This window comes from Rhinolophus ferrumequinum, chromosome 10 (genome assembly GCF_004115265.2).
Source record: "Rhinolophus ferrumequinum isolate MPI-CBG mRhiFer1 chromosome 10, mRhiFer1_v1.p, whole genome shotgun sequence".
Classification (NCBI taxonomy): domain Eukaryota; kingdom Metazoa; phylum Chordata; class Mammalia; order Chiroptera; family Rhinolophidae; genus Rhinolophus; species Rhinolophus ferrumequinum.
The window spans coordinates 38,838,097-38,866,059 of record NC_046293.1 but is presented as its reverse complement, the minus strand read 5'-3'; the positions used below and the strand labels follow the sequence as shown (position 1 = coordinate 38,866,059).

The 27,963-nt window shown below is 33.8% G+C and overlaps 1 protein-coding gene across 4 annotated transcripts in view; it reads right to left on the bottom strand.

The window, feature by feature from the left end:
• The window catches only part of CCDC91 (coiled-coil domain containing 91), a 290,110-nt gene that overhangs the window by 219,431 nt on the left and 42,716 nt on the right, over positions 1 to 27,963 (bottom strand). For all 4 annotated transcript variants that reach the window (XM_033117969.1, XM_033117972.1, XM_033117970.1 and 1 more), the window contains exons 2-3: positions 12,035 to 12,077; positions 8,852 to 8,930 (exon numbers count right to left, since the gene is read on the bottom strand). In XM_033117969.1, the coding sequence (XP_032973860.1) occupies positions 8,852 to 8,930; positions 12,035 to 12,064 (109 nt within the window). In that variant the 5' untranslated portion in view covers positions 12,065 to 12,077. The remainder of the gene's footprint in view (positions 1 to 8,851; positions 8,931 to 12,034; positions 12,078 to 27,963) is intronic.

Sequence of the window (27,963 nt, the reverse complement as noted above, 5' to 3'; positions counted from 1 at the left end):
GCTTTGTTGAAAATACAGGAATATTCACTGAAGGGCTGTTCTTAACAGCAAGAACTAGGAAGAAAATAACTGGTTAAATGAATTATGGTACATCCATACAAAAGAGTACTACACAAGCACTACAATGAATTTGGAAGGTCTCTAAGTACTCCTATGGAAACTTCAATTGTCGGGGGAAAGGGGTGCAAGCAAGAGATGTTAGTACGTATATAGAGTACGCTGGCATCCACATATAAAGAAGAGGAGGATACACTTACATATTTATGTTCTTGGAAGGTATCTGGAGGTTTACAAAGGAACATATAAAACAAATTATATCTGGGTAGTGAGACAGTGGACAATGATAAAAAAAATTTCACTGTATGTATACCATTAATATTTCCCTTTTCTTTCATGCTTTTTGTACTACATATGTGTGTCTGCCTGTCTGTCAAAAACAATAAAAAGTTTGTTTTCTGAGGTCAAAGAAACATAATTCATAAGGACAACTACATAGAAATTTATATATTGGTATAAGAAAACTAGGCAATGATTCCTACTGTTATTGAGCCAAATAGAACTTAAGTTTGTTTTTGTTTTTGTTTTTTTTACTAATTCAGCATTATGATAAAGAGCAGTATCTTCATCTTATAGAAAAATAATTCGCTGCCAAGATTCCAGTTTTTAGTAACATGAGAAAATCCCTACAAAGCTTTATTTTTATTTCTTTATTTTTAAAAATGTATTCTACAATATCCTAAAAATCAAACCACTATCTTTTTAAAAACTAAGTTTAGAATTACATCGAATAGGTAAAAGCTTGTACTACAAAATACTGTAAGAAAAATCAGTTTAAAGAGTAACTGATAATAATTAAAGTACATAGAAAAGGATAAAGTTTCTATTCAGTATTACAGTTCTTCATATTAATATTTATGTTCTGTTTATAGCTATGTTTTTAGAACAAATACAATTTACTAGATTAGTATTGTGACAGCTGGACCATGCAGTTAAAATCAGATACCATGATTCACCTAGTGGAAGCTACTCATATTACAAACATTATAACCAGAAAAAAATTTAAAAATAAACTTAAAACTCAAAATTTGGAGGAGCACTTAGATATCATCTAGTCCTTCAATTTATAGATTAAATAACTGATTTTCAGAGAAGTTAAACAGTTGAAAGCAAAGGCAGAACACTTCACAGTCAAAGATATTTGATTCTAAACCACACTTAATTATAAGTGAAGATTATAATCCTAATCTTCAAAGTCATAACAAATATCACTGATCCATTCTATTACATACATTAATAAACAGCCATAAATTACTGAAAATCTACATAAAGACTAATACTTACATGTACAGTAATAACTCACAGCTTTATAGAAGCTATTATCTTAGTTATCATTTATAAAATCTGGCTCCAGAAAAACTGAAGGTAAATTGGTAACTGGGAAGGTAAGAAAAAAATACCAGAAGTAGCAAAAACAAGCTTTGTGGCAATCTTGTATTCCAATAATCAGTATAGAGATAACAAAATTATTTCACAACAATGGAAATCCAGTTTATCTCCTGGCAAAAAAATGTCTAACATAGATAAAAACTAAAAAGAATGGAAAATCTTTAAACAGTGTGGGTACACACTGCCTATTATATATAATACAGGTATGTGAATATGTAGTAAGTCACCCTAAAATTTTACCTCAAATACAGATCAGAGCAAAATTCAGTTAATCTAAATTCTTCAGATTAATCTAAAGAAAAATATCACAACAATTTTTGTCTCAAACAAACACGTGTGGACTCAGATTCTGAACTCTGGTAGATGTGTAACACAGATTCTACTGGAAAAACAGAGTTAGCAAGGAGAGTAATGGGATATTAATAAAATGACCGATTTGTTGTCCTAGGTTTTCCTGGCCAGGAGAATGGAGAATGGAAAAACTGAACCATGAAATCAAAAAGGCATCTGTCTTCCAGGTTTCTCTCTGCCAATGTCTTGAGAAAAATGTTTGAACTTTCCTGTTGGCTTTGTATGCAAATAGCTCCAGATGCAAAGTGAACCACATCTAAGTTATTTGGTTCAACATCTGCTGGTCCAATTCCCATTATTCCTTCTAAAGGGTCGGCTTATGACAGACAGTTTAGTTCGCCTTCTATATAAGCTGTTTTGAAGGAGCTAATTTGGATTAAAGTATCTATCTGGACCACTTGTTTTTCCCTTTGATGGTCAATGCATTCTAATGTGGTCTGTGTAGTGCTACGAGGAACTTAGAAACATATTGGAAAGGACAGTATTCAAGGTTTTGCCTCCCACCTCGCCTTCTAGACAATTTATATTTATATCGTTAAAAGTCAAAAGTGAACAGTCATTTGCCTCTAAAACAGCACCACCCACATTGTACACAATGGCAACAGAACAACACTTTCTGACCTCATATTGTTTTCATGGAACCTCTATCAAACACTTGAATCTAAGATTACTGATAAAAGTGCTTGCCAATATTAACAACACATTTCATGAAACATTCTGTCATTTGCAATGACAATTTTCATATGGCATCACTGGAAAGGGAATAAGATCCACAGCACATGGCACTTAGTGTCTGATGCACGGTACACTTTTAAACGTATGATAATGAGTAAATTAGTGAATGAATAAATGAACAATCACTCTAAAAAATTAAATAAATCACATGGATTCTAAGACTTTGGGTCTGCTGAAATCAGAAAACAATCAAAAATATACTGAAGTCAAACTAAGACTAACAGAGTAATTAACGCTCTTAGAACTTGGAAGGTCAAGCAAAGATAAAGTCCTTCCTTCAAAAGGGTATGGTAGGGAAGAGAACTTGCACTGGAATTAAAGTGAAGAAAAGGGAAGAAATCAGAATATCTATATCTATCTATATAGATACTTATATCTATATAGACAGATAGATGTATGCCAATATTGTGATATGTATCTATTTGCATTTATACACGTACATATATGCATGTGTGTACACAAGATAAACATTCATTTTGAAGATAGTTTCCTAAAAAATAGAGCATTACCAGCCTTATAAAAAATTTATAAAAGATAGTTAATTGTCTGAGAACAATGTCAAAAAAAGGTTTCTTAGCAAAAGAAAAACTTATAAAAAAAGAGAGCTCCATGAGTAGCCAACTTTAAAACATTCTGATATTATATACTATGCAAAATCTGGAATGATTTTCCTTTGGAAAAATGCTGAGAAAAACAAATAAGAAAAAAAGGGGAAGGCAAAAGGAATGGATACTACTATTATTGCTTCTAAACCGCTAATATTTTGAACTGAAATTTAGGGTAACCTCTCCAGTCCTCAACTGTTATCTGCTGCAGATACACAGTAAAACCAGGGAAGAAAATTAAAAAAAAAAAAAAGAAAAATCGCTATTCTCTCTTTCTGAAAATCTGAATAACTACACTTGTTAATCATTATTTCCATCATTTGTCTAAAATGGGAATGACCAGGAAGTTAACTGAGCCCTAGAAGAAATATCTTCTTAGCCATCTTTCAATAATTACCAAAGATTTCCAAAATCACATTTTTTTAAGGACAGTTTGGGTTTGCCTTCCTCTAACTTGTGATTGAAAGACTATTTTTTTTACCCCCAAAGGATTAAAAAAATCAAAAACAATTACTTTAAAGAAGTAAATCTGCTCTACTAACAATCAAGAAATAATGAGCATTGTTTATTAATAAGGCACAATGCTATCCTAGGTACTTAGGATTCAAAAAGGATTAAAACACAGTCTCTGCCCTCTAAGGCTTTGATGAAAACGGACATGCAGAGACAGGAGTCATACTGATAAAGTATGTGAAAAACACAGACTGGTACACTCATGTTCACAGCACCATTATTTACAATAGCCAAAGGAAGCAACCCAGGTGTCCATTAATAAGATAAATGGATGAACACAATATGGTCTATACATACAAATGTTAATGTTATTCAGCCTTAAAAAGGATGGAAATTCTGACACATGCTACAACATGGATGAACCTTGAGGATATTATGCTAAGTGAAATAAGTCAGTCACAAAAACACAAATACTGCAAGATTCTAGTTATATGAGATATCCAGAGTAGTCATGTTCATAGATAGAAAGTAGAATGCTGGTTGCCAGGGGCTGGGGGAGGAGGAAATGGGTAGTTATTGTTTCATGGCTATAGAGTTTCAGTTTTACAAGATGAAAACGTTCTAGAGCTCAGTTGCACAACAATGTGAATGAATAGTGAACTGTAACAATAGTGAACTATACACTTAAAATTGATACTATGGTAAATTTTACGTCACATGTATTTTACCTAAATTAAAAAATATATAAATTGGCATAAACTAAGTGCCAAGCAGGTGGTGCAGAAAAAAAAGAATGACACAGTAGTTAAGAAGGAGGGGTTTTGAGATATGAAACAAATTCAGTGAAAGCCCTATACCTTTTCTTGAAAGAAAAAAAAAAAGGCTTAAAAAAACAGATGGCAGATGAAGGGATGGTATTAGTATCAGGAGCAAAGGCCAAAAGAAGGAAACACATGAATCTAGGAACATAATGTAGATCACAGTCTGAATGACTGGCTCACAGGTTTCTAACAGAATAAAGCATGGAAGACAAGCCAGAGGGTAAGGCTATGAAATAGGGAGAAAATGCTTGAATTAAGGCAATTCTTCTCATTGAACAGCTGTCACTGAAATAAAGTAATAATCACCAAACTTTTACTGAGAGTAAAGACCAAAGGAAAAAAGGAGATTGATAATTTCATAGATTCATCTCTTATTTACATTCTCCGACTCTACGATAACGGGAATGGAGAGATACATTTTCTAAGTTAGATGCCATACCTTAATGAGATATGTGCCTACAGATAATAGTTTGTGCAAAGAATCAACATGTACACTTTATTTACTGACTGCCAATTTATTAATTTCATCATCAGTACTGCATGTAAACTAGCATTTTGAAAGGTCCCACTACATAAATAATGCTAATATTACAGTGAGATGCAGGTCCTGAGGTAACTCAATTCATTCACAACAGTGTTGCAGGCTGTAAATACACATTTTAAGAAACAGATTCATTTTTTCAGTTGCTATTATGAAATCATCCTCCAACTAACCACCAGCCCTGAAGCAGGACACTCACTAGACACAATAATCTTCACTTAACAAAATCTTTTATCCTAACCCCAAGAATGAAAGTTTCTACTCTCCCCCAAGTACTTTAAAACCTTAAACCTAATGTTTCTTAGTAATCTTCTTGGATTTTAAGCTGTGGTAAAAATTGGTTAATACTTATCTCTTTTCAAAATAGTTTTTATATAGATTACAGACAGCTAAGGTATATGTGGAGAAACAGACAAAAGGAGAATATTAGCCTTTTTTGAAACTTTAAAAAGACCCTGCTTTAGATCCCTGAAAGGTTCTATCTTCTCGGGTCTTTAGCATGAAAATGATGAAACTGATATGCTAATTAGTTGTTCACATCACCTCCTCTCAACAACTTCCAGACACCTGAATCAGAGAGTGACTTCTCCAGCAGTCACCAGGAGACAAATATCTTTAACAAAGGAGAAAGACTGCTTTGGCTGAACAAACACCTACTGTACCTGTAACTTCAGCTCTTGGCCAGGTTCTGTTTTCCTCCACTTCTTTAGGTCACTAAGGAAATTCAGAAAAAGGACTTTCTTCAGATCTAATTTTTTTTTTTTAAGGGAGTAAAGGAGTGACGTGTGTGTGTGTGTGTGTGTGTGTGTGTGTGTGTGTGTGTACACTACAGGTATTGTTCTTTAATGTTCATTTCATTAGTCTTTGAGGACTAGACCTACATATATATGTACTACATATATATGTACATACACATACATACACACATATGAATATATGTATATGTATGTATAAATAGGGAGAGAGATAACATATAATACCCACTCTTGGAGAACAGAAATTAGATACACAATTATTTAATCCACTGCCACAATAATTACAGGAAAACAGAAAAACAGACCCAGTTCCTGCTTTCACACAAAGTAAAGAAGTGCAATTTGGCTTCAACTTCTGTTGTCACACAGCAGCATGCCTGTCTGTCCCCTCGTACCTACCCCTAAAAAGAAAGAAGAGTCTGTGAGACTATATTCCTTTCAGGGACATTGCTTCACCTTTATGCCATCTCCTTGTTTGGCCCCAGAGGATGGCTGGCTAGCCAAGGACGGGTAAGATTCCTCAAGAAAGGAATGACCTAAAACAGGCACAGTGGTGTGGGGACCACCAGGAGAATTCACGGGGTTGACAGAGGTGGGCATAGACCCCCCACCTTCCCCCGTCTAAGAAGAGCTTCTGCCTCTGTGGCTGTATTCCTTCCCACAATCTGCTTGGGATGTGATAACATCAGTTCTCCATCTCAGTAAGTTTTCGACATAAAGGTTTTGTCCCCTGGGTGGTACAAGCAATAATTATTTATACACCATGGAACTTTCGGCAGGCAAGGGTGATTGGTTTGAACCAGTTTTCTAGTATGGTGTATGAGACTCACAGACCGTAGAAAAAACAATGCTACTTCCTTGTATGTGCATCAATAAAAGCCACAAAGTGGCCCGATTCGGGGCTCTCAGTCCTTTGACGCTGTGAGACCCTTGGCCCCTGTTTCAAAACTTTCTTGATTTCTGTTTCTTTCTTAACCCTTCGCCGCCCCTTCTCGTTCTCTCACTGCCCGTGTTGCACTGGACATGACAAACTTCCAATGTACTGAAACTATTTCCTTAAAAGCCACTGATAATTGTCTATGGGTTTTCTCTCAGTCTCGTATCTCACTGACCCCTCTACAGCCTCTGACACAATCAACCATACCTGTTTTGAAATTTCCTACTCAGGTCTGTGTTGCAGCACTAGCACATCCTGTCCTTATCAAATCTTCTCTTTTTCTTTCTCCTGTTCCCTATCTATGGACAACCCAATTTCTCTACTTACCCGTATTCTCTCTACATGCTGTTTCACCTAGGCATCGCCTACAACTACAACTATCATATCAATGGAAAAACTCCCAAACCGAGAACTCCAGCCCCGACCTTTCTCCTGAACTCTGGGTACCTGAAGTACCCATGTCTAAGACAAATCTGTTAAGGCCTCATGCTGTCCCACACCAGCTCCTTTAAATTTTCTTTCTGTTCACGGTAATACCATTCTTTCAGAACCAAGGCTTGAAACCTCAAAAATCAATTCTGACTCTTCCTTCACCAGTACATCCAGTCAGTAAGACAGTCCCTGCTGATGCTTTTTTCAAAAAACAGTTACTGAAAAAGAACTGAGATAGAATTTGAAAGACTAGATTTCATCCTAAACATATTTATCTGTATCAAACTCTATAACTTTTATAAACCATCTTTTCGCCACCTGTGCAACAGGAATAGTATAGTTGCCCTACCTACTTTACACTAAACAAATATGTGACAGCATACTGTAAATCCTAAATCATTATATAAATATCATTATCCCAAAACTTCCTATTAATTTCCATTGCCACCCTAGTCTAGTCATCCATTCGGTTACTTCTTCATTCCTTCATTCATTCATTCTTTCTTTTTTTTTCTTTGATTATTTTTTCTACACATATTTACTGAGAGCTAAATATAAGCTCTATGCTCGGCATTTAAGACATAACAATATCACTTAACAATAGTGCCTAACGCCACAAAATTTACAGTATAACATGAAAGTCCGAAAATAGGTGCACATAGACATGAGAGGGTCCTCTGGGAAGTTTCCCAGAAAAAGAAATATTAAAGCAAAAAACAACACATAAAACAAATAGGAGGTAGTATGGAAAGGGAGTGAGAGAGAGTGGAGGTAGAAAGCAAGGTGGAAAATTCCAGGCAACGGAAACATATATAATGCCCTCGAATAAGAATGAGCCTCCTAACTATGCCACCTTATTTCCCACATTTATGCATACCTTTGTTCTGTTTATTTTATTTCCTTCAAAATCCCTCCCCATTCTCCCATCTCTGCCTACTGAAATCACATGCATCCTTCAAAGCCCAGATCAAAAATATAAATGCAGCTTTAACGATAGTACTTGGCTCATATCACGCATGGAGTAACATTTACTAAACAAATGGATGACAAAATCATCATTCTCCGTAAATCATAAATACGCATGCAATATCTTCTCTTGAAGTAAAGGACATACCCCACAGTGACTAATGTATAATAAGTACAGGAAAAATATTTGTAGGATGAATACCTCTCATAATTTAAGACTTCTGACTTCATCTTCTATTTCTGACTTTACAATGATTTGGCAGAACAAAAAGTCTGGAAAACTCAAAATACTATTTATATATGAATTATATTAATACTGAACATTAGGTCTTCCAAAAATATCTCTCAATAATGGAATTTATTTTTGTATTTAATTTTTTGGATGTTTTAATTTTAATTTTCAAATGACCTTCCTGCAAAAAAACTTCTAAATTTAAATATTGGTAGAGATAAATTATTTGGGAATAGTTATAGAATATAAGAAGGAGATTTTAATTAATGAACTGGCCAACCTAAAAAAATTATTTGCGCCTCACCTTCCTAAAACTAAGACAAATTAGGAAATATAAATTGTACTTTAATTTTATTCAGTGTTCATGATCTCATTTTTGAATCATTCATGCCTCAAGCCACTATTGCAGAATTTGTTATGCAATTCATAATGTTATGAAAAACCCCTAGGTTATATCATTTTTCATTGTATTTTTCAGATCAAAGAAGGTCAACTGCAAAGGTACAAAGAGGCTTTCAAAGAAAGGGCATAAAAGTTAAATAAGAAAGAAAAATTCATAGTTACGGTATACCAGTACCTGCAGGAAAAGCAGCCCATGGAATAGCAGGAGATGTAGTTTGGGTTTCACCACTTTCACCATCAAAAATCTCTGCAGCCTAGAAAACAAAGGCATCATTCTTTTAGAAGATTTGAAAAGCAGAAATGCTCTTTAATTAATCAAACTTCCCATTTCTACAAACATGCTTTGGAATACAACACATATTTTCAAATTCCCTCTTAACACTTAATTGCTTCTCAATCTTCATTACTACCACCCCCGCACTCCTCACCACCCTCAGTACTCATGCTCTATTATTTTAAGTAAAAATTTTCCTTCCTTACTCAAATGTATCTCCTGCCATGAAATTTTTACTCTATATGTCCTTAATCACTTGTGAACTTTATAGCTAAATACTCTAAGCTAACTTACCACATTTACCCATGTAGATAAAAAAACAGATTCTTTTTATTTAAAATTCTAGAAACAAAATATTTTTCATTAATTAGCATTAGACTTAATTAGAGATCAATTTAAAGCAACAGAATTCATCCATATTCTTGAGTAATCTACCAGCTGGATTTACTAGTATTCAACATGAGGAGAATTCCTAATGCTGACATTTTAAATCAACAAGCCCTCCTATTAAACATTTTTTAAACTATGGAACAATTAATTAATGATGAGATGTGGGTTAGAATGCAGAGTTTTCTGTCTCTACGTGTCCAGGTCACAGTAATTTTATCACTGAAAAAAAACTATAATTTCAATTCAGATTCTGCATTGAGCTGTCAGCCAAAGAGAAGCTGGGGAAATCTGTCACACGAACTAAGTGGCATAGAATACAGCAGCTACTCTGTACAAACTATGAAAAATGAACATGGTTTATATAACCAAGGATAGAGACCTTCCATATTTCTACAACAGCATATGGAAAGAGAGAAAGCTAGTAACCACCATTAAAGTGGAGTGCTTAGTTAACATTGTACCTCTGTAATATTGAAAGTAATAGATCCATTGACTATAACATTGAAGTATAATTGTTACTCTATGGAACACTACTTATTCATTTTTTTCCAAATATAATAAATCAAGCAAGGTTTAAATAAAGGAGAATACAAGGTGTGATCAAATAATACGACAAATGTTTAAATTTAAAAAAAAATTATTACAGTAAAAGACACATTGCCATTAATCTCCCTCAAAATACTCTCCCTCACTTCAAACACACTCAGTGTAAAGACACATTGCCATTAATCTCCCTCAAAATACTCCCCTCACTTCGAACACACTCATCCCATCGTTTTTGCCACTTTCTGAAGCAGTTCTGGAAGTCCTCTTCGTGAGTGTCTTTAGTTGCACTGTTCTGGCTGCCTCAATGTTCTGAATCGATTCAAAACATTTACCTTTCATGGTCATTTTGACTTTGTGGAAGAGCCAGAAGTCGCATGGTGCCAGATCCAGTGAATAAGGTGGATGAGGACACACCGTAATGTTTTTATTTGACAGAAACTGCCATACCAGAAGTGATGTGTGACTAGAGCCTTTCCGTTGTGATAAACAAATATGGTGAATACTGCTGAATTTGTCATCCAACAGAAAGGCAGGGATCTTTAATACAGGAAGCGGTGCGATGAACCTTAATAACAGTGAGGGACAAGTTACAACTGGTTCGGTGCAGTCAGTCGTATGTGAGCTACAGTTAAGAGAAGGTGTGTTTTAAAGTGTTCCGTAAATCATCCTCCATCATGACAGCGCTCCGTGTCACACATTCCTTCTGGCATACAGCAATTTCTGTCAAATGAAAACATTAGGATGTGTCCTCATCCACCTTATTCACCGGATGTGGCACCGTAAGACTTCTGACTCTTCACCAAAATCAAAATGATTCAGGACATCAAGGCAGACTAAAGACACTCCACAAAAGAGGACTTCCAGAACTGCTTCAGAAAGTGGCAAGAATTAAGTGTGTTCGAAGTGAAGGGGAGTATTATGAGGGGGATTAATGGCAATGTGTCTTTTACTGTAACAAATTTTTTTATTTAAACATTCACCATATTTTTGATCACACCTCACATACTAAGTTTTAACCCTCAAATCACTGACAACTTCTAAATAACAAACTAACATTATATCTGAAACATATACTTTCCTCAAAATAGAAGGGATTTTAACAAAATTTTAAATGTTATACTTCAGTAACGTAAACAAGATTCAATCACCCAGCAAAACCCAAAATATAAAAGGAAATATAGAAAAAATACAAATGTGCTCAACAAAAAACAATTTTAGATGAAATGCAGAAAATGGGTGTAATATTCTAAATATGTCCATATTGACAGAATTAAAGATCAACAGAAGGGAAAATGATCCTAACCTAAAAAAAAAAAAAACTCATACCATTCTTGATGCTATTCAGAACACTGAATATACACATAATATCTTATATCTCCTATTAATGTCATTAATTACACTCTCTATTTTTAACACTGTCCTTATACCAAATTCCAAACTAAATTAAAATCTTACTAAAAATTCACTTGATGGTAGTTACAGGATTTGAGCTCAGGCATCCTGACTCCTAATCCAGAGATTTTCCTGCAAGACTATACTGGCTCCATAAAAATAACAGGGTTACAAAATATTTCAATAAAATGAACACTCACTGAAAAGGATTAAGGAAAAGGCAGGGCTTCTTCAGCTAACAATTTCCACTTACAAAATATCCAACTCAAACCTGAGAGAATAATCTAACAACACAAACATACTAATTAGCTCTATAAGCCACCAAAAGGCTGTGTAGTTCACAGACTAAATGAACTCATTACAGGTGTAAACAAGAAAATATATGACAGAGCTTCAATACTCATCTCTCATCTCTGAAGTATTTCCTAATTGACATGAATTCCAACAAAATCATCTGCTGACAATTTTTAAAACCTCTTCTTTAGTGCTTCCACTAGTAGCACTTAATTACCTTAATTTAAACCATTCCTATGGCCATGACCAAATGTTCAATAATAAGAAATCAGTTTAACTCTCAGAGAGGATATATTTTAATTTTCTTTGATTTCATTTTTTATCCCAGTTACATTCATAATGATCAGAAAAAGATCATGAATGCCAATGATAAATAATACATTTTCAAAATAGTATATATACTCCATTATAAAAAAGTTAAAACAATTACATAAGCAAAATAAGGTAAATAATAGCACATACCTCAAAACCACCAAAATCATCATCATCCATTCTTCAATTACACCTGAAAAATAACAGAAGACATTGAAACAAGCCCACACACACAGACATTTATGTCAAAACAATCTGACTCAATTGTATATACATTTCGATTTATAAATTAAAACAATTTTATTTGGATTTTAAAAAAACCTTTTTTAACTATGTGTGTATACATTTTTAACTCAAAAAGACTGATTTTTGTTGGCAAAATTAGCCATTCTGGCAAAATTAGCAATTTCTGTGACTTTTCAGCAACCATGTATTTTGCCATTTTATGTTGAGACGCCAGGAGTGGAAAAATATTCTTTTACATTTTAATTTGCTTTTCCCAAATTGGCGCTAGGGCTCAATTCAATAATGCTTCCTGCTTTTTGCATCTATTCCTCAGTTGTCTGGCAACATCAGCACAAACTCCAGCTAAGAACAGGACTGTGGTGAATTTTTGGAAATCTGTGCCCCACCACAAAGGTTCTTCCCTTGGTTTCATGGCCGAGGTTGATTTAGATTTTCAAAATTGATCAGCATTTTTGAGCTGTGGCCACAACTTCTGGAGCATTTTGATATGTGTATTTTTAGCTGAAACTGCTTTGCACTTTTGGAAAAATGTGGAGCAAGTTACTAGACTGATCAAGATAAATCAAGTCATGTATTCACGAGAAACCAGGGAAGAGAAAAACACAAGCGAATATCCAGAATTCCTCTCCTCTTTACCTTTAAAATATGTAAGAGACACAAGCAGTAGGACAACACATGCTTTATTTTGTCCTAAACATGTGTCATAAAAATAAAAGGAGAAAATCCTGAGTACCTGGGCTTTAAGAAGAAAAAAAAGACACTTATCTAACAAACCAGGAAAGAACTTAAAAAACCTGGAAAAGTAAAACAAGTAATAGGGAGTATACACTAAAATGAAAAATCAGTTCACAATAAATTGTGAATCAGTAGTTGTGATACTCTGGTGAATAATAACCGATTTCCTTCTTTATATTTCAAAAGTGAACATATCCAGATATTAGTAACAATTTCCATGATTCAGTAATACAAGATAGACTTGATTACAGGAAAACAATCTTCTTCAACTTTAAAAAATAAATAAATAAATAAATAAGTAAAACAGCTAAACAAATAAAACCTCATGTTAAGCAACAATTCTAAAGGCATTTTGCTTTAAGTGATAAGGCAGCAGTCATCAATAGCCGTGCTTTGCCTTCTCACTGAAATCAATACTAATGCCTTCAAAAATGAAAAATAAATAGTAAAAAACAATCTCAAGGATTGTTTTGCTTTAATAAGCAAATAAAATTTATTTTCACAGAAACTCAGGAGGTACTGACACTAAAAGAAATTTATGTAGAAAAAAATACATTATAAAAAATAAGGACATTAAATTAACCAGAATATGACACCAGTATTGTCACCATTACCCACATCTTAAAAATCTGTTGAAAAATTTTTTAAAGATGTACTTCTCCAAAAATCAAAACTAAGCAAGTCATCCACATACTGCACTTAAAAATATAAACCAGACTTTCAAAAACTTTTGATGGTGGTTAGTTTGAAATGGAATTCACATTAATTTTGTGTTGCAAGTGAATAGAAATCTGTATGTGATTACATTTTTTTCATGAAGAAATTAGGAAAGAAGAGTGATATGGATACTGAGAATTAACCAAGTTAAACTATAAACACCAAGTTTGTCTTTTCCACATGTATCCCGCAAATCTCAGGAGACAATTAAAAAATATTTTTAGCATCTATGAACACTGTACCCAAATAATATGGTTTCAAAAGAATGGAATTTTTAGAGTAATGCTTCTATGTGTTTTCATAAGTCATATCCCAATAAATTATTTGCAAGGTGCCAGAAAGTTTGAAAACAAAAACAAATATTCATGCCTAACAATCATTTTAGCTTTGTTTGCATAATGAACCAAAAACCATCAGTTTCCTAAGTACTGATTTAGCTCTACAAAAGAACTTATTAGTGACCACTGATGTTTTCCATACTTCAGCAAGTTTTACATATTAAAATGCAGATGACAGTCTTGCTCTACTTTAGTTTCAAAGAAATATTCATACATTTTTAAAGACAAATGTGTCTTGAGTTTCTTAAAATACAGTACTAGAAATATAAACATTATTTAAAGCAATAACCTTTCTCTGAATAACTTAGTTTTAAATCCTGAAACAGTTTCTGTTTCCTTCTAAACATTTTAAAGATCAGGAAGAAAAGAAAGTTACAGCACTGATTTGTAAAAATCAATTTTACAAAATACAAACACTAAAAATTAGTTTTTAAAAGGAAATATTACAGGTGTATGCTTCTTTATGGATTTAGCCTTTCTAATACATTTAAAACATTAGTTTATCTAAAGTGCATTTATAAACAATTAGAATATTTCTAATAGTTAACATCATATCTCATTACACTAGAAATATAATAGCAACACCAAATATATGTCATCTTAGTTATAGAATTCTGAACATGGGCAAAAAAAATTGACAGAGCATGTAGTTCTTTCTTCTGTGTCCTGGAAGGAGGAAAAATGTATACTTTGTTATAATTAGGTATCTACATTGAAAGATTTCATAATATCTAGATTTAACAATTGATAATTGTTAAACAAATGTCTTCTTTATATCTGAATTTAATCTCTTTTGTTGCACAATTATATTAATTCCCTCCTTTACTATTCTCAGTATTTAATATATTGCTAAAATTTAAAAAAACAACAACATGTAGACAAAATTTAATGTAACAAACTTTTATTAAGTAATACTATAGAAGATCACTCAAGGTCCTCATGGAGTTATGGTCAAGTGCGGGAAAGGCACAGTGCACAAATACAATAATAAGAGATATAAAAGTGCCTTATGAATGACGAAAATATGTCCACGGTGGGAAGAAAGATTTTCAGAAAGTGATAAACCTAGTTGGAGCATCATGAAAAGCTTCAGGTAGGAGACATTTGAGATCTATTTCAGCAGACCTAACAGAATTTTAAATGGCACATTAAGATCATGCCATTTATTCAAGTCTTCTTAAAAGATACCAAAGGCCTCTTCTTAAAAGATGGCAAAGATTTGTTTCGATTATTTGCTTCCTCATGAACACAGGGTCAAAGGGAATGTGAAATGAGCAAACTGAAAAAGTCTTTAAAGCAAATACAAGGAAGATGAATCTTAAACTACCAGTGGGGAAAATGAGAATCAATTACATTTACATCATAAAATCCACTGCAAGGCTAAGAAATGGGGGACACTGCACGTTGGGTAAAGGCAAGATTCAAAATATGAGTCACAGATATTTCCCAAGATCCCCTCCCAGAATCTGCACAACTGGGCAACTTACAGTTCCTCATCACAGCAGAAGACTGAAGGTGTAGTCCCTGCACAGGGTAAAGCCGAGGGACGGTAGATTGGAAGACGACTCTGAGACAGACGACTAAGGCAAAGTTGTATCAAACTTTGAGATACGCTGAGACCCATTCATTCCCCAAGTCCTCTCTCGCCACTTGGTGAGACTAAACTGCCAGTGGCTGGGCTTCACCCTCTACAAAGAACTCACTCACTCAAATAACAATACTTGGATGTGCGCAGAATTTCTAATTCACTCCTGATTTCAGTAAGAGGCAGACAGTACAAAAGTTAAAGAAGATACAATGGAATCAGGCTACCTGTACTCAAATTCTAGTTCTGCCGCTTACCAACTGTGTTATACTGGGCAGGCTACTAAATATTTTGCACCTCAGTTTCCTCATCTGTCAAACAGAGATGATGATAATAGTAATAACAATAATAATAAATAATAATGGTAACTAACTCCTGAACTCGTTGTGATTAAATAAGTTAAAATAGATGAAGCACTTAGAATAGTATCTGACACATCCAAAGCATTATATAAATGTTTGCTTCTTTATTATTAGTGCTTCACTCTCATATATGAGCAGATTGCCAAAGACAATCAATGAATTAAATATCCAATACAAAAAATCAAGACCAAGCCAAAAAAAAAAAAAAAAAGAATGGAAGAAACAGAGACTGCATAGGATAGAAAATACTCAAAAAATAAATAAAAACTACAACTAATACGTTCAGAGAGTTAATAGAAGATAACATACCCATGAAGTAAGAGCAGGAAGCCCTAATTTGGGTGTGGGGTCAAAGGAGGAGTGTACAACAAGACTAAGGTCTTGAAAATAAAAATGATAATTACAGAAATGAAAAAATGCGGGTAGAAAATGAAGCTGAAGAAATCTCTTTTAAAAAATAAAGAAGAAAGGAGAACTGACTCTCGGTGGTGAACACAATGTGATATATAGTTGATGTATAACAGAACTGTATACCTGAAACCTATATAACTTTACTAACAATTGTCACCCCAACGAACTTTAATTAAAAAAAATATATATATATAAAAGAAAAAGAAACGGACAGAGTAAAACAATAACAAAATTACCATATCCAATCTAGAACATGTAATATCTAATTATTAGGAATTCTACAAAGATAAAACAGAGAAAACAAAAGGAAAAAAGTCATTAGCAAAATAATCCAAGAAAATTTTCTAAAATCAAAGGACATGGTTTTCAGATGTAATGGATCCTCTAGTATGCAAGAAAATAAAAGGAAAAAAACACATTAAGTCACAATAGGGACAAAGGGAAGATCCTACAAACTTCCAGAGAAAAAAAAATAGGTTTCATACAAAGGATAAAGAATATGCATAATGGTATTAGAATTCACAACAACATTACTGGAAGGTGAAAAACAATGGAGCAAAGCTTTTAAAATTGTGAGGGGAAATTATTTGCAAGATAGAATTATATAATCAGCCAAACCAACAAATAATTAAATTGAGGAAGGAATAAAGTCAGATTCATACCTGCAAAATCTCAAAAAAATATGTATTTCCCAAACACTCTTTCTTAAAAAGCTATGGAGTAAACCAAGGGAATGAGACACAAGGAAGACATGAGATTAAGAAATAGGAGATCCAACTAAAGTGAAAAGGAAAGAAATTCTCCCAGAATAATGGTAGAGTTCCCAAAATACCAATGCAGCAAGAATAGAAAGCAATCAGTCTACAGTGGAACATATCAGAAAGCTCCAGGGAGATGTACTCAAATAAATGAAATCAATAGACTATCTCATGTTTTACCATCATGAGAGTAATTTCAAACAACTAAGGGAAAATTTAGGGTTGAATTAGTGATTAGAAAATTAACCAAATGAAAACAGAGAGAAAATATATAGACAGAACAAGGAAACATTTTATACTATATTTCTCAGCTGTGAATAGTATTTAAACAGTCATAATAATGTAAACAATGAATAACTAATTGCATCAAAATTATAACCATTTTGGGAAGGTAAGAGAAAGATGAAAAATATTGTATGGGATAGAGAGGGTCATAAAAGACAGCTAAAGACTCATCTTCCATATTGGAAAGCTGACAGGTATGAAACTGAAAAATCAAAAAGTAGCACAATAAACATGTTATTTCGAGATATACTGGTAAACATTGATAAATCAGTTATACGTGCTAACCATCTTGCCTTTAGAAAGTAAGAAATGGAGAGGCTAGGGAAAAAGGGAGGTACAGGAGATGGCCTGTGTCACATGAAGTCTTTTACAACTTTAAACTTCGGGCATACATAACTTATTTTAATGATTCTATAGAAAACCTTATAGCACAATGAGCCAACAACCTATTAGTTCCATCAAAATACGTTGAAAAAAAACTCTAGAAAAATTTTGTTTGTTTTTTATAAAACTAACTATGAAAGGCTTAAAGGCTTTAACTTAGCATCAACCAGTGAATAAATTAAAATTTTTCAAGTTAATATTCTTTATAATATTTTCCCGTATGACAAGTATTTACACAAAATGTAAAAGTGCATCTCAGACATCAAAGTTGCTCAACACAAAGTGAAAAAAAGTGCCCATCAGAAAAAAAGACACTTAGATAACTGACTTGAAAAACCAGAATCTCCAGAGATCATCCAAATTATTCAATCATTCCAAAGTGCCCTACTTGTTACCACTGTCCACTTAGTATTTAACTCAATCTCTATCCCATCTGGAAAACTACGGGCTAACCAACATCCTCAAAATCACAATATTTTTCCATTTGATCATGTTTCATGCCATGTTTCCTAGAAGCAATAGACAAGTGATTCTTTTCTGACTTTCCTGAGCAAACAAACATAAATAGGTAAGAGGAAGAAGAACAAAGGAAATACACACACACACACACACACACACACACACACACACACACACCTCTTAGTTAAGGTTAGAAATGAACAGCCATTAAGACGTAACTAACTGCAAGAGTCTAATCATGTAAGACCAGAATTTCAGGTTTATCTGTTCAAAGAAATTGTCCATTAAATTTCTATAAGCTCTTCTGAGGTAGAGTAGGGACAACTCCTTAACCTTTTTATCAACTCTGATTATGGCGAACTACTGCTTGAGCAACGTTGACCAAAGTGTCCACATGTATACATTTTTTTGGCACCCCTGGTATTTAGTGTTGGTAGAAAGTTAAGGGACTTCTCTTAAAATGCCTTCTATTTTTTCTGTTAGCTGGAGGCTTGGTAATGTTCTTTGATTACTGATAGGAATAGAAAGGTTGGAAGTCTGGGGAGAGTTTCTAGCACATAGTTGGGGCTCAAAGAATATTTCTGAATCAATGCTTTTGGAACAAATGACTGAATGAAAGCAAATGAGTTGCTAATAGTTCCCACATGACTTCTCTCCCCTCTTATTTTTCCAGGAAAAACACATTGGACCTTGCGCAGTAGAAGACCAAGTTGCTAGCACTACAACAACTGTACCCATGTTAAGGCATCAGCCTGAAGGCCCTTATCGTAAAAGAAATTGCCGTGCTGCACTCCACTCTCTTGAGATCCAACTACTGGGGCTAATGATAATTTTGAAATTTTCTATATGAAGCTGAATTAAAGAACTATTGCTATACTATAAATACTACTGCCAATGGCAAAATATTATGACAACTTAAAAATAACTGAGATACAGATTTGCTTTCTGAAAAATATTCTATTCATAAATGATCATATAGCACTAATAATTCTAATAACTAAACAATTTCCTTTATATAATCTCCACCTGTGCTATCTATTAAGCTTTTTGTCTTTACCAGTCTTCATTGAGAAAATTTGCATGTCCCAGCAGATGAGAAAAAAAATAATAAAAATAAAAAAAACAAATAGCAAAGCACTTAAGACTCTCCAAAACCCTTATATACTTTCCCAACCTCTGGCTAATTCTTCTACCACCCCCAACTCCTTAATGGAAATCTTTCCCTCAGCTGATGAACCTCTGGTCTTATCTTATTATCACCTCCTTCAAAGAATGTATTCACTCTCATAATCTTAATGCTATGCCCAAATTTTCCCGAATTAACCACCTCACTGGGGCCAGTGATATATTCCCAACAAAATAATGACTATTTTTATATGGCTATCCTGTTGTCAACTAAACATGCTCACTGTAAGAACTGCACTTCTCCTATCTGGCAAAATCTCAACCCTCAATGAATGATAGGGGGTTGATATCATCTTTCCCCCAAAATACGACCTAACCAGAAAATAAGCCCTAGCATGCATGATTTTTCAGGATGACATCTCCTGTACATAAGCCCTAAAGCGTCTTTTGGAGCAAAAATTAATATAAGACCTAGTCTTATTTTCGGGGAAACATGGTATATCACCTCTTCTTGCACTTTAAAAGAGAACACAGGCCTTCTCTGGATAGAAGGAAACTAGATTGAGGAAATAACTATAGTCACTTTCTCTACCTTCTATACTTCTTTCCAAGAGAAAAATAATAATGGTGAGAGCAGGATATCCATAGGTTCTCTGTGGGGTGAGATTAATATATAAAGGTTAGCGTGCAAGCACAGTACAAGCTCCTTGGAGTCCTCACTGGGAACTCTGTGCACATATATTCTTCTGCTAGTCCAGCTCTCATAAGAGAATCTTACAAGAGAAAAACTTCATTTTCTTAGCGTGGAGATGTGTTTTAGCCTGTGACTAGATGAGTGAATTTAATTCAGTAGAGAACTTATGGGAGATTTCATTTCGGCCTCAGTCCAAATCGCATTTACATTAAACCTTTAACAATAGAGTCATTTTTCTAATTCCTATGACTCGTTTCTATTTCTCAATTAATTCAGAATCTGGAGTGGTTACCAGGCAACTGATGATGGCTCCCCCCAAGAATCACCAACAATATACAATTACCTGTCTTTTGCTGAGAACTATCAGAGAATTCACTGTAAAAATTTGTTTCCCATTTTCAACTGGCTTCACAGTGCTGCCTACCACACCCACTTTTTTCTAGTTAAGACTTTCATTCTCCAGAAAACTATAAAGATTCTCAACTCTCCCCAGACTTCCAACCTTTCTATTCCTATCAGTAATCAAAGAACATTACCAAGCCTCCAGCTAACAGAAAAAACAGAAGGCATTTTAAGAGAAGTCCCTTAACTTTCTACCAACACTATATACCAGGGGTGCCAAAAAAATGTATACATGTGGACACTTTGGTCAACGTTGCTCAAGCAGTAGTTCGCCATAATCAGAAGTGTCTGGATGCTGATGGTAACCACTTTGAGCACCTTTTGAATTGCAGAAGTCAAATGTGACTTGTATTCATCTTTTGTTGTCGGTATATATTGAGTATTACAATTTTAATAATTTTTCATTTCTTAAAACGTGTATACATCTTTTTGGCACACTGGGTAGTTACCAGCATCTGTACTCAGCTATTCCACATTATTCTTCTCACAAAGAAAGAGGGATCTCTCTCTTACTTAAAGCTAATTCCTTCATCTGTGCTCTCAGAGACCTGGCTCTCTCAATTGTTCCCTCTCTTAAATATTCAACTTTCTCCTCTTATTTGGCTCCTTCCTATTAACACTGAAACAGGCTCCAGGTCTTACATGTTAAAAATGATGTATTACAGAATGGTGCACTTGACACCCCATTAAACTTTAATTAAAAAGAAAAGAAAAAAAAGAATGGTACACTTGAAACCTATACAATTTTACTAACCAATGTCATCCCAATGAATTTAATAAAACTTGAAAAATAAATTTTTAAATTAAAAAATAAAAATGAAACAAAACAAAAACAAAAGCAAAACCATCTCAACTATACATTCTTCTCCAACCACAGCCCTCTCCCTTTCACAACTCAACTTCATAAATGCTCTATTCTTACAGCCCAAGCCTGCAACCAATTACCTCCTTTTCACTAAATGAAAGAGACACTTTCAATTCCTTGTCTTATTTGAACACTAACAGCATTTGACCAGTCTTTCCTTCTCAAAACACTCTCACCTCGTAGTTTGCAAGACAACCACACTTCTTTCCTCTTTCCTCCTATTTCTGACTTCTTCTTCCGAAGCTCCCTTGCAGGATCTTCTACCTACTCTATAAACATTGGTGTGCTAAGCACTTCATCCTAGCCCTTCTTGTTCTCTCACTTCAAACACACTCCTTGGACTACCTCAATCTCTCCTTTGTATTCATTTACAAACATACACTAAGGAACCTTGAGTTCAGATCCATCTACTGAGCTACAGATCCCAACGGACAACTGAATAGTTTTTCTTTCAATCTAACAGGCAACTCAAATTCAATACAACCAGAACTGATCTCAAGATACCTCCCATGCACCTCAAATTTACTCTTCCTCTGGGATTCCTTTGCCCAGTGATTGGTACTACCATCTACAACGTAGTTGGCCAAGACAAACACCTGGAGTCACCTTTGCCTCCTTCCTTTTCCTCTCTCCCACAACCTATGTCCAATCAATCAGCAAATCCTATGTCCTAAATACCTCTAGACTCCATCTACTCCACTCAATCCCTAATACCTTCACCCTAGTTAAGGCCACCATTACCTTCTTCTGGATTATAGCATCAGCCTCTAAAATCATTCTCTGCTTCTAGTTTACCTTCTTCTGGATTATTTATAGCATCAGCCTCTAAAATCGTTCTCTGCTTCTAGCTTGCTTTCCACTCCTCTCTCCACTCCGCTACCCAAGTGATCCTTCTAAATACCCATCTATTTAAAACCTTTCAATAGCTCTTCATCATCTTATGCATTAAGTCAAAATTCTTAACACAAATTTATGGACCTTTGTAACCTAATTACTGCTACCATCTTCATCTCTAGCACATTCATATCCTGCAATCATACAGGGATTTATATCTGAACACGACTCTGACCAAAGCACCACACCTCCTTTGACCAGTTTCTTCATACATAAAATGAACTGGTTGATAAGATGATTTCTAAGACATGGCCTTATAAAATCCTCTAAGTATATTATTCTATGACTAAAATCAAATGCCTTTCTTCTTCATAAAGAGCTCTAAACTCTAAAACTATCATCATGTCAATCTCCACTCCAAATCTTTCAAAACAATAATAACAAATCCATGTCTCTATGGGAAACAAGCTTTGGAGCCTGGCATGTCAGCAAAATAAGCATGAAGACAAAGTTGTGAATTGCACTGGCACTAATGATGAAAAGTAAAAATATGTCCTCTGAAAAGCCTATAATTATAGCCAATATTAAGGCACTCTATACAACAAACAATAGAAAAAAGTGTTAGATAACAACACAGTAAAACCAGTGCTGACATCATAAAGTGCAGACGATCACCAATTTAAAATAATAAAGTGTTTCATAACCTTCATGGTTTTTTATGCTTTAATCCATATTCTTTTCTATTTATAGTGAAGTCTCATTTACTTGGACAGACATATCTAATAATCTAATCTATCTAGAACATGACTATTATGGTACAACAAGCACAAAATTCTTGAGTACACAAGAGTGAAATCATAAACTCAATACCTCAGTGTTCAAATACTTTAATCACAGACAGCTTTAAATCCTTGTTGAAAAGTTGTTTACTCTTCTATTAGATATAATTGGAGGCCCCCAAGTCCTCTCTGACTTCATCTGTAACTCACCTGACTCACTTTATTCTAGCTACATATCATTCTTACCAGTCGTACTCCACCCTCAAGGCATCTGATTGTTTGTTTGTTTAATAAAATTAGCATACATATGGAAACCCACCACTCAGCCGAAAACCGAAGATCCTAACAATAAATTACATATAATGCCTCCCTGTTTCTCCCTAGACTCACAATCCTAAATTTATTTTTCACCATTCCCTTGCTTTCAAATTAATGAAGTTTCATTTACCTCTACTACCAAAAAGCATATTATTTTTATTTTAGCTACTTTTAAACGATATCCCATGATGTATAAATTTGGGAGCTTCAATTTGCACATAAAATTATGTTGCAAATATTATTTTAGCTACCATTCATTCTTTTGACTATAATACACCACAGTTTATTCAATCATTTTCCTATCAAAAGACATTTGGTTAGTGTACAATATTTTGAGAATAGAACTGCTCTGAACATTCTCCAACATATGTACTTTTGCATATACACAGAATTTCTCTTAGGTATATGCCTACAAGTAAAATCACTGGGTTGTAAGGTATGTCTATGTTTAACTTCACAGGATAATGAAAAACTATTTTCCAAAATGGTTGTACAAATCGTACTTGCAAAAGCAATATATAAAAGTACTGTGAATCTTCATGCTGTCCACAACTTGGTTTTAAGTGGTATCTCACTGTGTACTTAATTGGATTTTTCCAATCATTAATGAAATTTAAATCTCTTCATATGATTAATCACATATGGTCCCTCTTTTGTGAAACACCTATTTTTATCTCTCATTATTTTTCTACTGTGTTGTCTGTGCTTTTTGACTTGTATGGTTTTTTTAATATTCTTGATATTAATTATTGTCAGCTGTGTATATTGTAAACATCCTCTAGTTTATACCCCGTCTACTCACTTACTTTAGGTAGCTTTTGATGAACAAATGTTGTTAATGTAATGTTAATTATATCAATCTATTTCGTTCATAATAATTTACCAGTTTTTAGTCTTATTTTTAAAATCCTGCCCTATTCCTAGGTTTCAAAGACATACACCAATACTTTCTACACAAAAAAAGTTAAAATTTTAGTTTTGACATTTTAAGTATTAGGTTGGTGCAAAGGTAATTGCAGTTTTTGCAATTATTTTTAAACTTTTAAACCGCAATTACTTTTGCACCAACCTAATACTTAACACATCTGCAGCTTAATTTTTGTATACAGTAGAGGCAGAGATCCAATCTTTTTTTTTTTGGTCAATATGGATTTTTTCCAATTTCATTTACTGAATTCTAACTTCTTTTCTTACTAATCTGATATGCCATCTTATTCATATACCAAAGTTCTATAAACGTGTGGATCTGTTTCTGGCTATACAACTATTTCAGTAAAAGTGAAACCTTTATGATATTTTGAGCCCCCCTGTCCACAAACATGGTATATGGTATGACTAAGATAAACCATGGTTCAGTCTTTTTTTATTGCCTATTAATGAAATCTTACAATTTCCCTAAAGAAGTCTTGCATATCTCCTGCTAAGTTTATTCCTAGATGCTAATATTCTATGATACTATTTTAATGCCTTCTTTTAAATTACATTTTCTAGTTATTTGTTGCTATTGTATAACAATACAATTGACTTCTGTATATTAATCTTACATCCATTCACCTTTGCTAAACTCTTATGTCTTATAACTCATCTACAATCTTTTGATTTTGTATGTAAATTATCATATTGCCTCCAGATAACAACAGTTTTATTTCTCCCTTTCCAATTCTTTTACCTTTAATTCCCTTTTCTTCGCTTAAAGCACTGGCTATGCCCTCCAATACAATGCTACGTAGAAGAGGAAATGTGGTGATTATATTGTTCAAAGATCATATCAAAAATATTGCCCAACCACACATTCTAAGAATGCATCACTGTATTCCTCCCAATGAATTGCAGTCTCTGATCTCTCCCTTTGAACCTGTATGGGGACTTTACATTATGACTTCCACAACAAGTACAGCAGAATTAACACTGTGTGACTCCCCACCTAGGTCATAAAAATGTAATGAACTTCTGTCTTGTACTCTTGTATTGCTTGCACTTGGAACCTTGTTGCCACGATTTGAGAAAAGCCAAACCAGCCCACTTAGCGAGGCCACCTGGAGAAGCCACATGTAAAGTTTCCAATTGATTGCCTGCATTCCCAGGCAGCAGCTGGAATCAAATCCCCAGATATATCAATGAAGATGCTTCCAGATGATCCCAGCCCATAGTCATCAAGTCACCTCCAGTGTTCAAGTCATCCCAGTGAGGCATTAGAAAAGGTGGAACAGTAACAAACTGTCCAAGTTCCTGATCCTCCAAAAGCATAAGAAAATAGTTGATTTATGCCATTAAGTTTGGGATGATTTGTTATGTAGTAACAATAACTAAAATGGGTGATAACAACCATGCCTATATCATTCCTGTTTTTAAAGGTAATGATTTTAGTATTTTCCTATTATTCCTATTATTTCCTAAGATGTATGCTAATCATTGATTATTGGTGGGTTGTTTGTTTTTTCAAGCATCCCAACAGGTTAAAGAACATCCTCCTTTTCCTAATTTACTAGGCAGTCATATTATGAATTTACCTGGATTATAAAATGCTTTTTTTGGTAACTATTGAAATGATAATATTATTTTTCTCTTTTAGTCTTTTAATGTCATCATTTACATTTATGGATCATATAAGTAAACCATCCTTGCATACCTGAAATAAACCCAACTTGGTAATAGTGCTTGTCTTGTTTTACAATGTTGGTTACAATTTGCTAATATCTTGTTTCATATTACTACATATACATTCATGAGTGAAATACATCTGTAATTTTCATTTTCTGTAATGTCTTTATCTATTTTAGATATTAGGGTTATGTAGTACTTTCAGAACCAGCTGGGAAAATGTCCTTTTTCTATTAATTAAGAGACTGCATCAGATTGGAACAAATAAACTGTTTCTTAAAATTTGGGTACAAACTTGCTTAGCAAATCATCTGAGCTTGTTGTTTTCTTTGTGGGAAGATTCAATTTCTTATAATTATAGGATGAATCAGACTTTTAATTTCTCCCCCAGTTTTTGTTAAGTAATATTTTTCTAAAAATGTGTCTATTTCTTCTAAAGTTTAAAAAAATAGTTGGCATATAGCTGCTAACAGTATTGTCATTATTTTTTATTGTGATAAAATAAACATAACGAAGATTACCATTTTAACCGTTTTTAAGTGCACAATTCAGTGGTATTAAGTATAGCCATATTGTTATGCAATCACCACCTTCCATCTCCAGAACTCTTTTCATCTTGCAAAACTGAAACTCTGTACCCATTACACAATAATTCCCCATTCTCCCTTCTCCCAATCCCTGAATGGCTCCATTAAACCACCTTTCTACCAAAAAAATATAAAAATAACCTTTTCCCTTAGGTCTCTGCAAGCAAAAGATTATTACTGGTCCTTTTTTTCTTTCTTTTCTGATTTTATTATTTTGTTTTCATGAAGAGTGGGGGTATAGGAGGCAGTTTGATATAAAGTTATATTACATTGTTACTCTAATTCGCATTTTCTACTAGTGAGTTTCAATAGTTTATATGTTACTGGCCATTCGGATTTGCTTCTTCAAATCTTTTGCTCATTTTCTCATACTGCTGTTTGCTCCCTTTTTGTCAAAATCTAAGCAGTTATTTCATATAACAGATATCAACTTTGTCCTTCTTCTTCATTGCAAATATTTTTACAAAACTCACTATTTCTATAGTATATTTTCTCATTCAAAAGTTAAGCTTCATACAGTCAAATATATCTTTCTTTCTTTATAGATTGTAATTTATAACGATGTGTAGGTCTCCTGCACCCCAAGAATACACATATGTAATCAACTACATTTAGTGCAGATTTTTTTTTTATTATCAAGTCTTTCCATGTGGGATTTACTTTAGTCTGTTGTGTAAGATAGGGATCCAATTTTATTTCCCTCAAAATGGATAGCCAGATGTGCCAGAACTATTTACTAAATAATCCAACCTCATTCTCCTGAACTGAAACAGAAAACATAAAGATGAGCCTGGAGAATCTTATGGTGCCAGAAAGTAAGTACTAACACACACACACACACACACACACACACACACACACACACACCAACGCAAAGTGATGAGGATAAGTTAAATGAAGGCCAACTGGAAGAGCTCCCATTGGTCAAAGCTTGCCCAATTTGAGTAACAAAAAGAGTAATATTAGATTGTAACTCAAAGTATAAAATAAATATCCATGAAGTCAATACTGATATAAATAAATGCCTGAATAAATACAAAATAGACACATCTTCCATGTAGAAAAATTTCAAATAATTTATGTAGTTATCCCACCATCAAGGAAATAGTGTAACTCCACATTTTTTTTTTTTGCTTCTGTGTTTTTTTTAGTGAGGCAAAATATACATTAAAAGTGTGTAAGAACAATAATATTAAGTCTCCCAATTCCACATTCTTTAAAGAACAGTATGGAAAGAGAGGAAAGAGAATAATTTTATAGCGGAAATATCTGACAAATACTACTTCAGCCAGATGATTAAGGTTCAACATCAACAGTGGTAAGTCAGATTGATAGTATGTATCCTTAATATGAAGTGACGAAAATACCACTGTGGTCATACCCCAAAAACCCATAATTCCAGTCTAATCATGAGGAAAATTTCAGACAAATCCCAATTGAATGACAATCTACAAAATATCTGACCAATACTCTTCAAAATTATCAATGTCATCAAAAACAATCAAAGTTTAAGAAACCATCCAGCCAAGAGGAGACTAAGGAGACATAACCAGTAAATGTAACATGGTATCATGGACAGGATTCTAGAATAGAA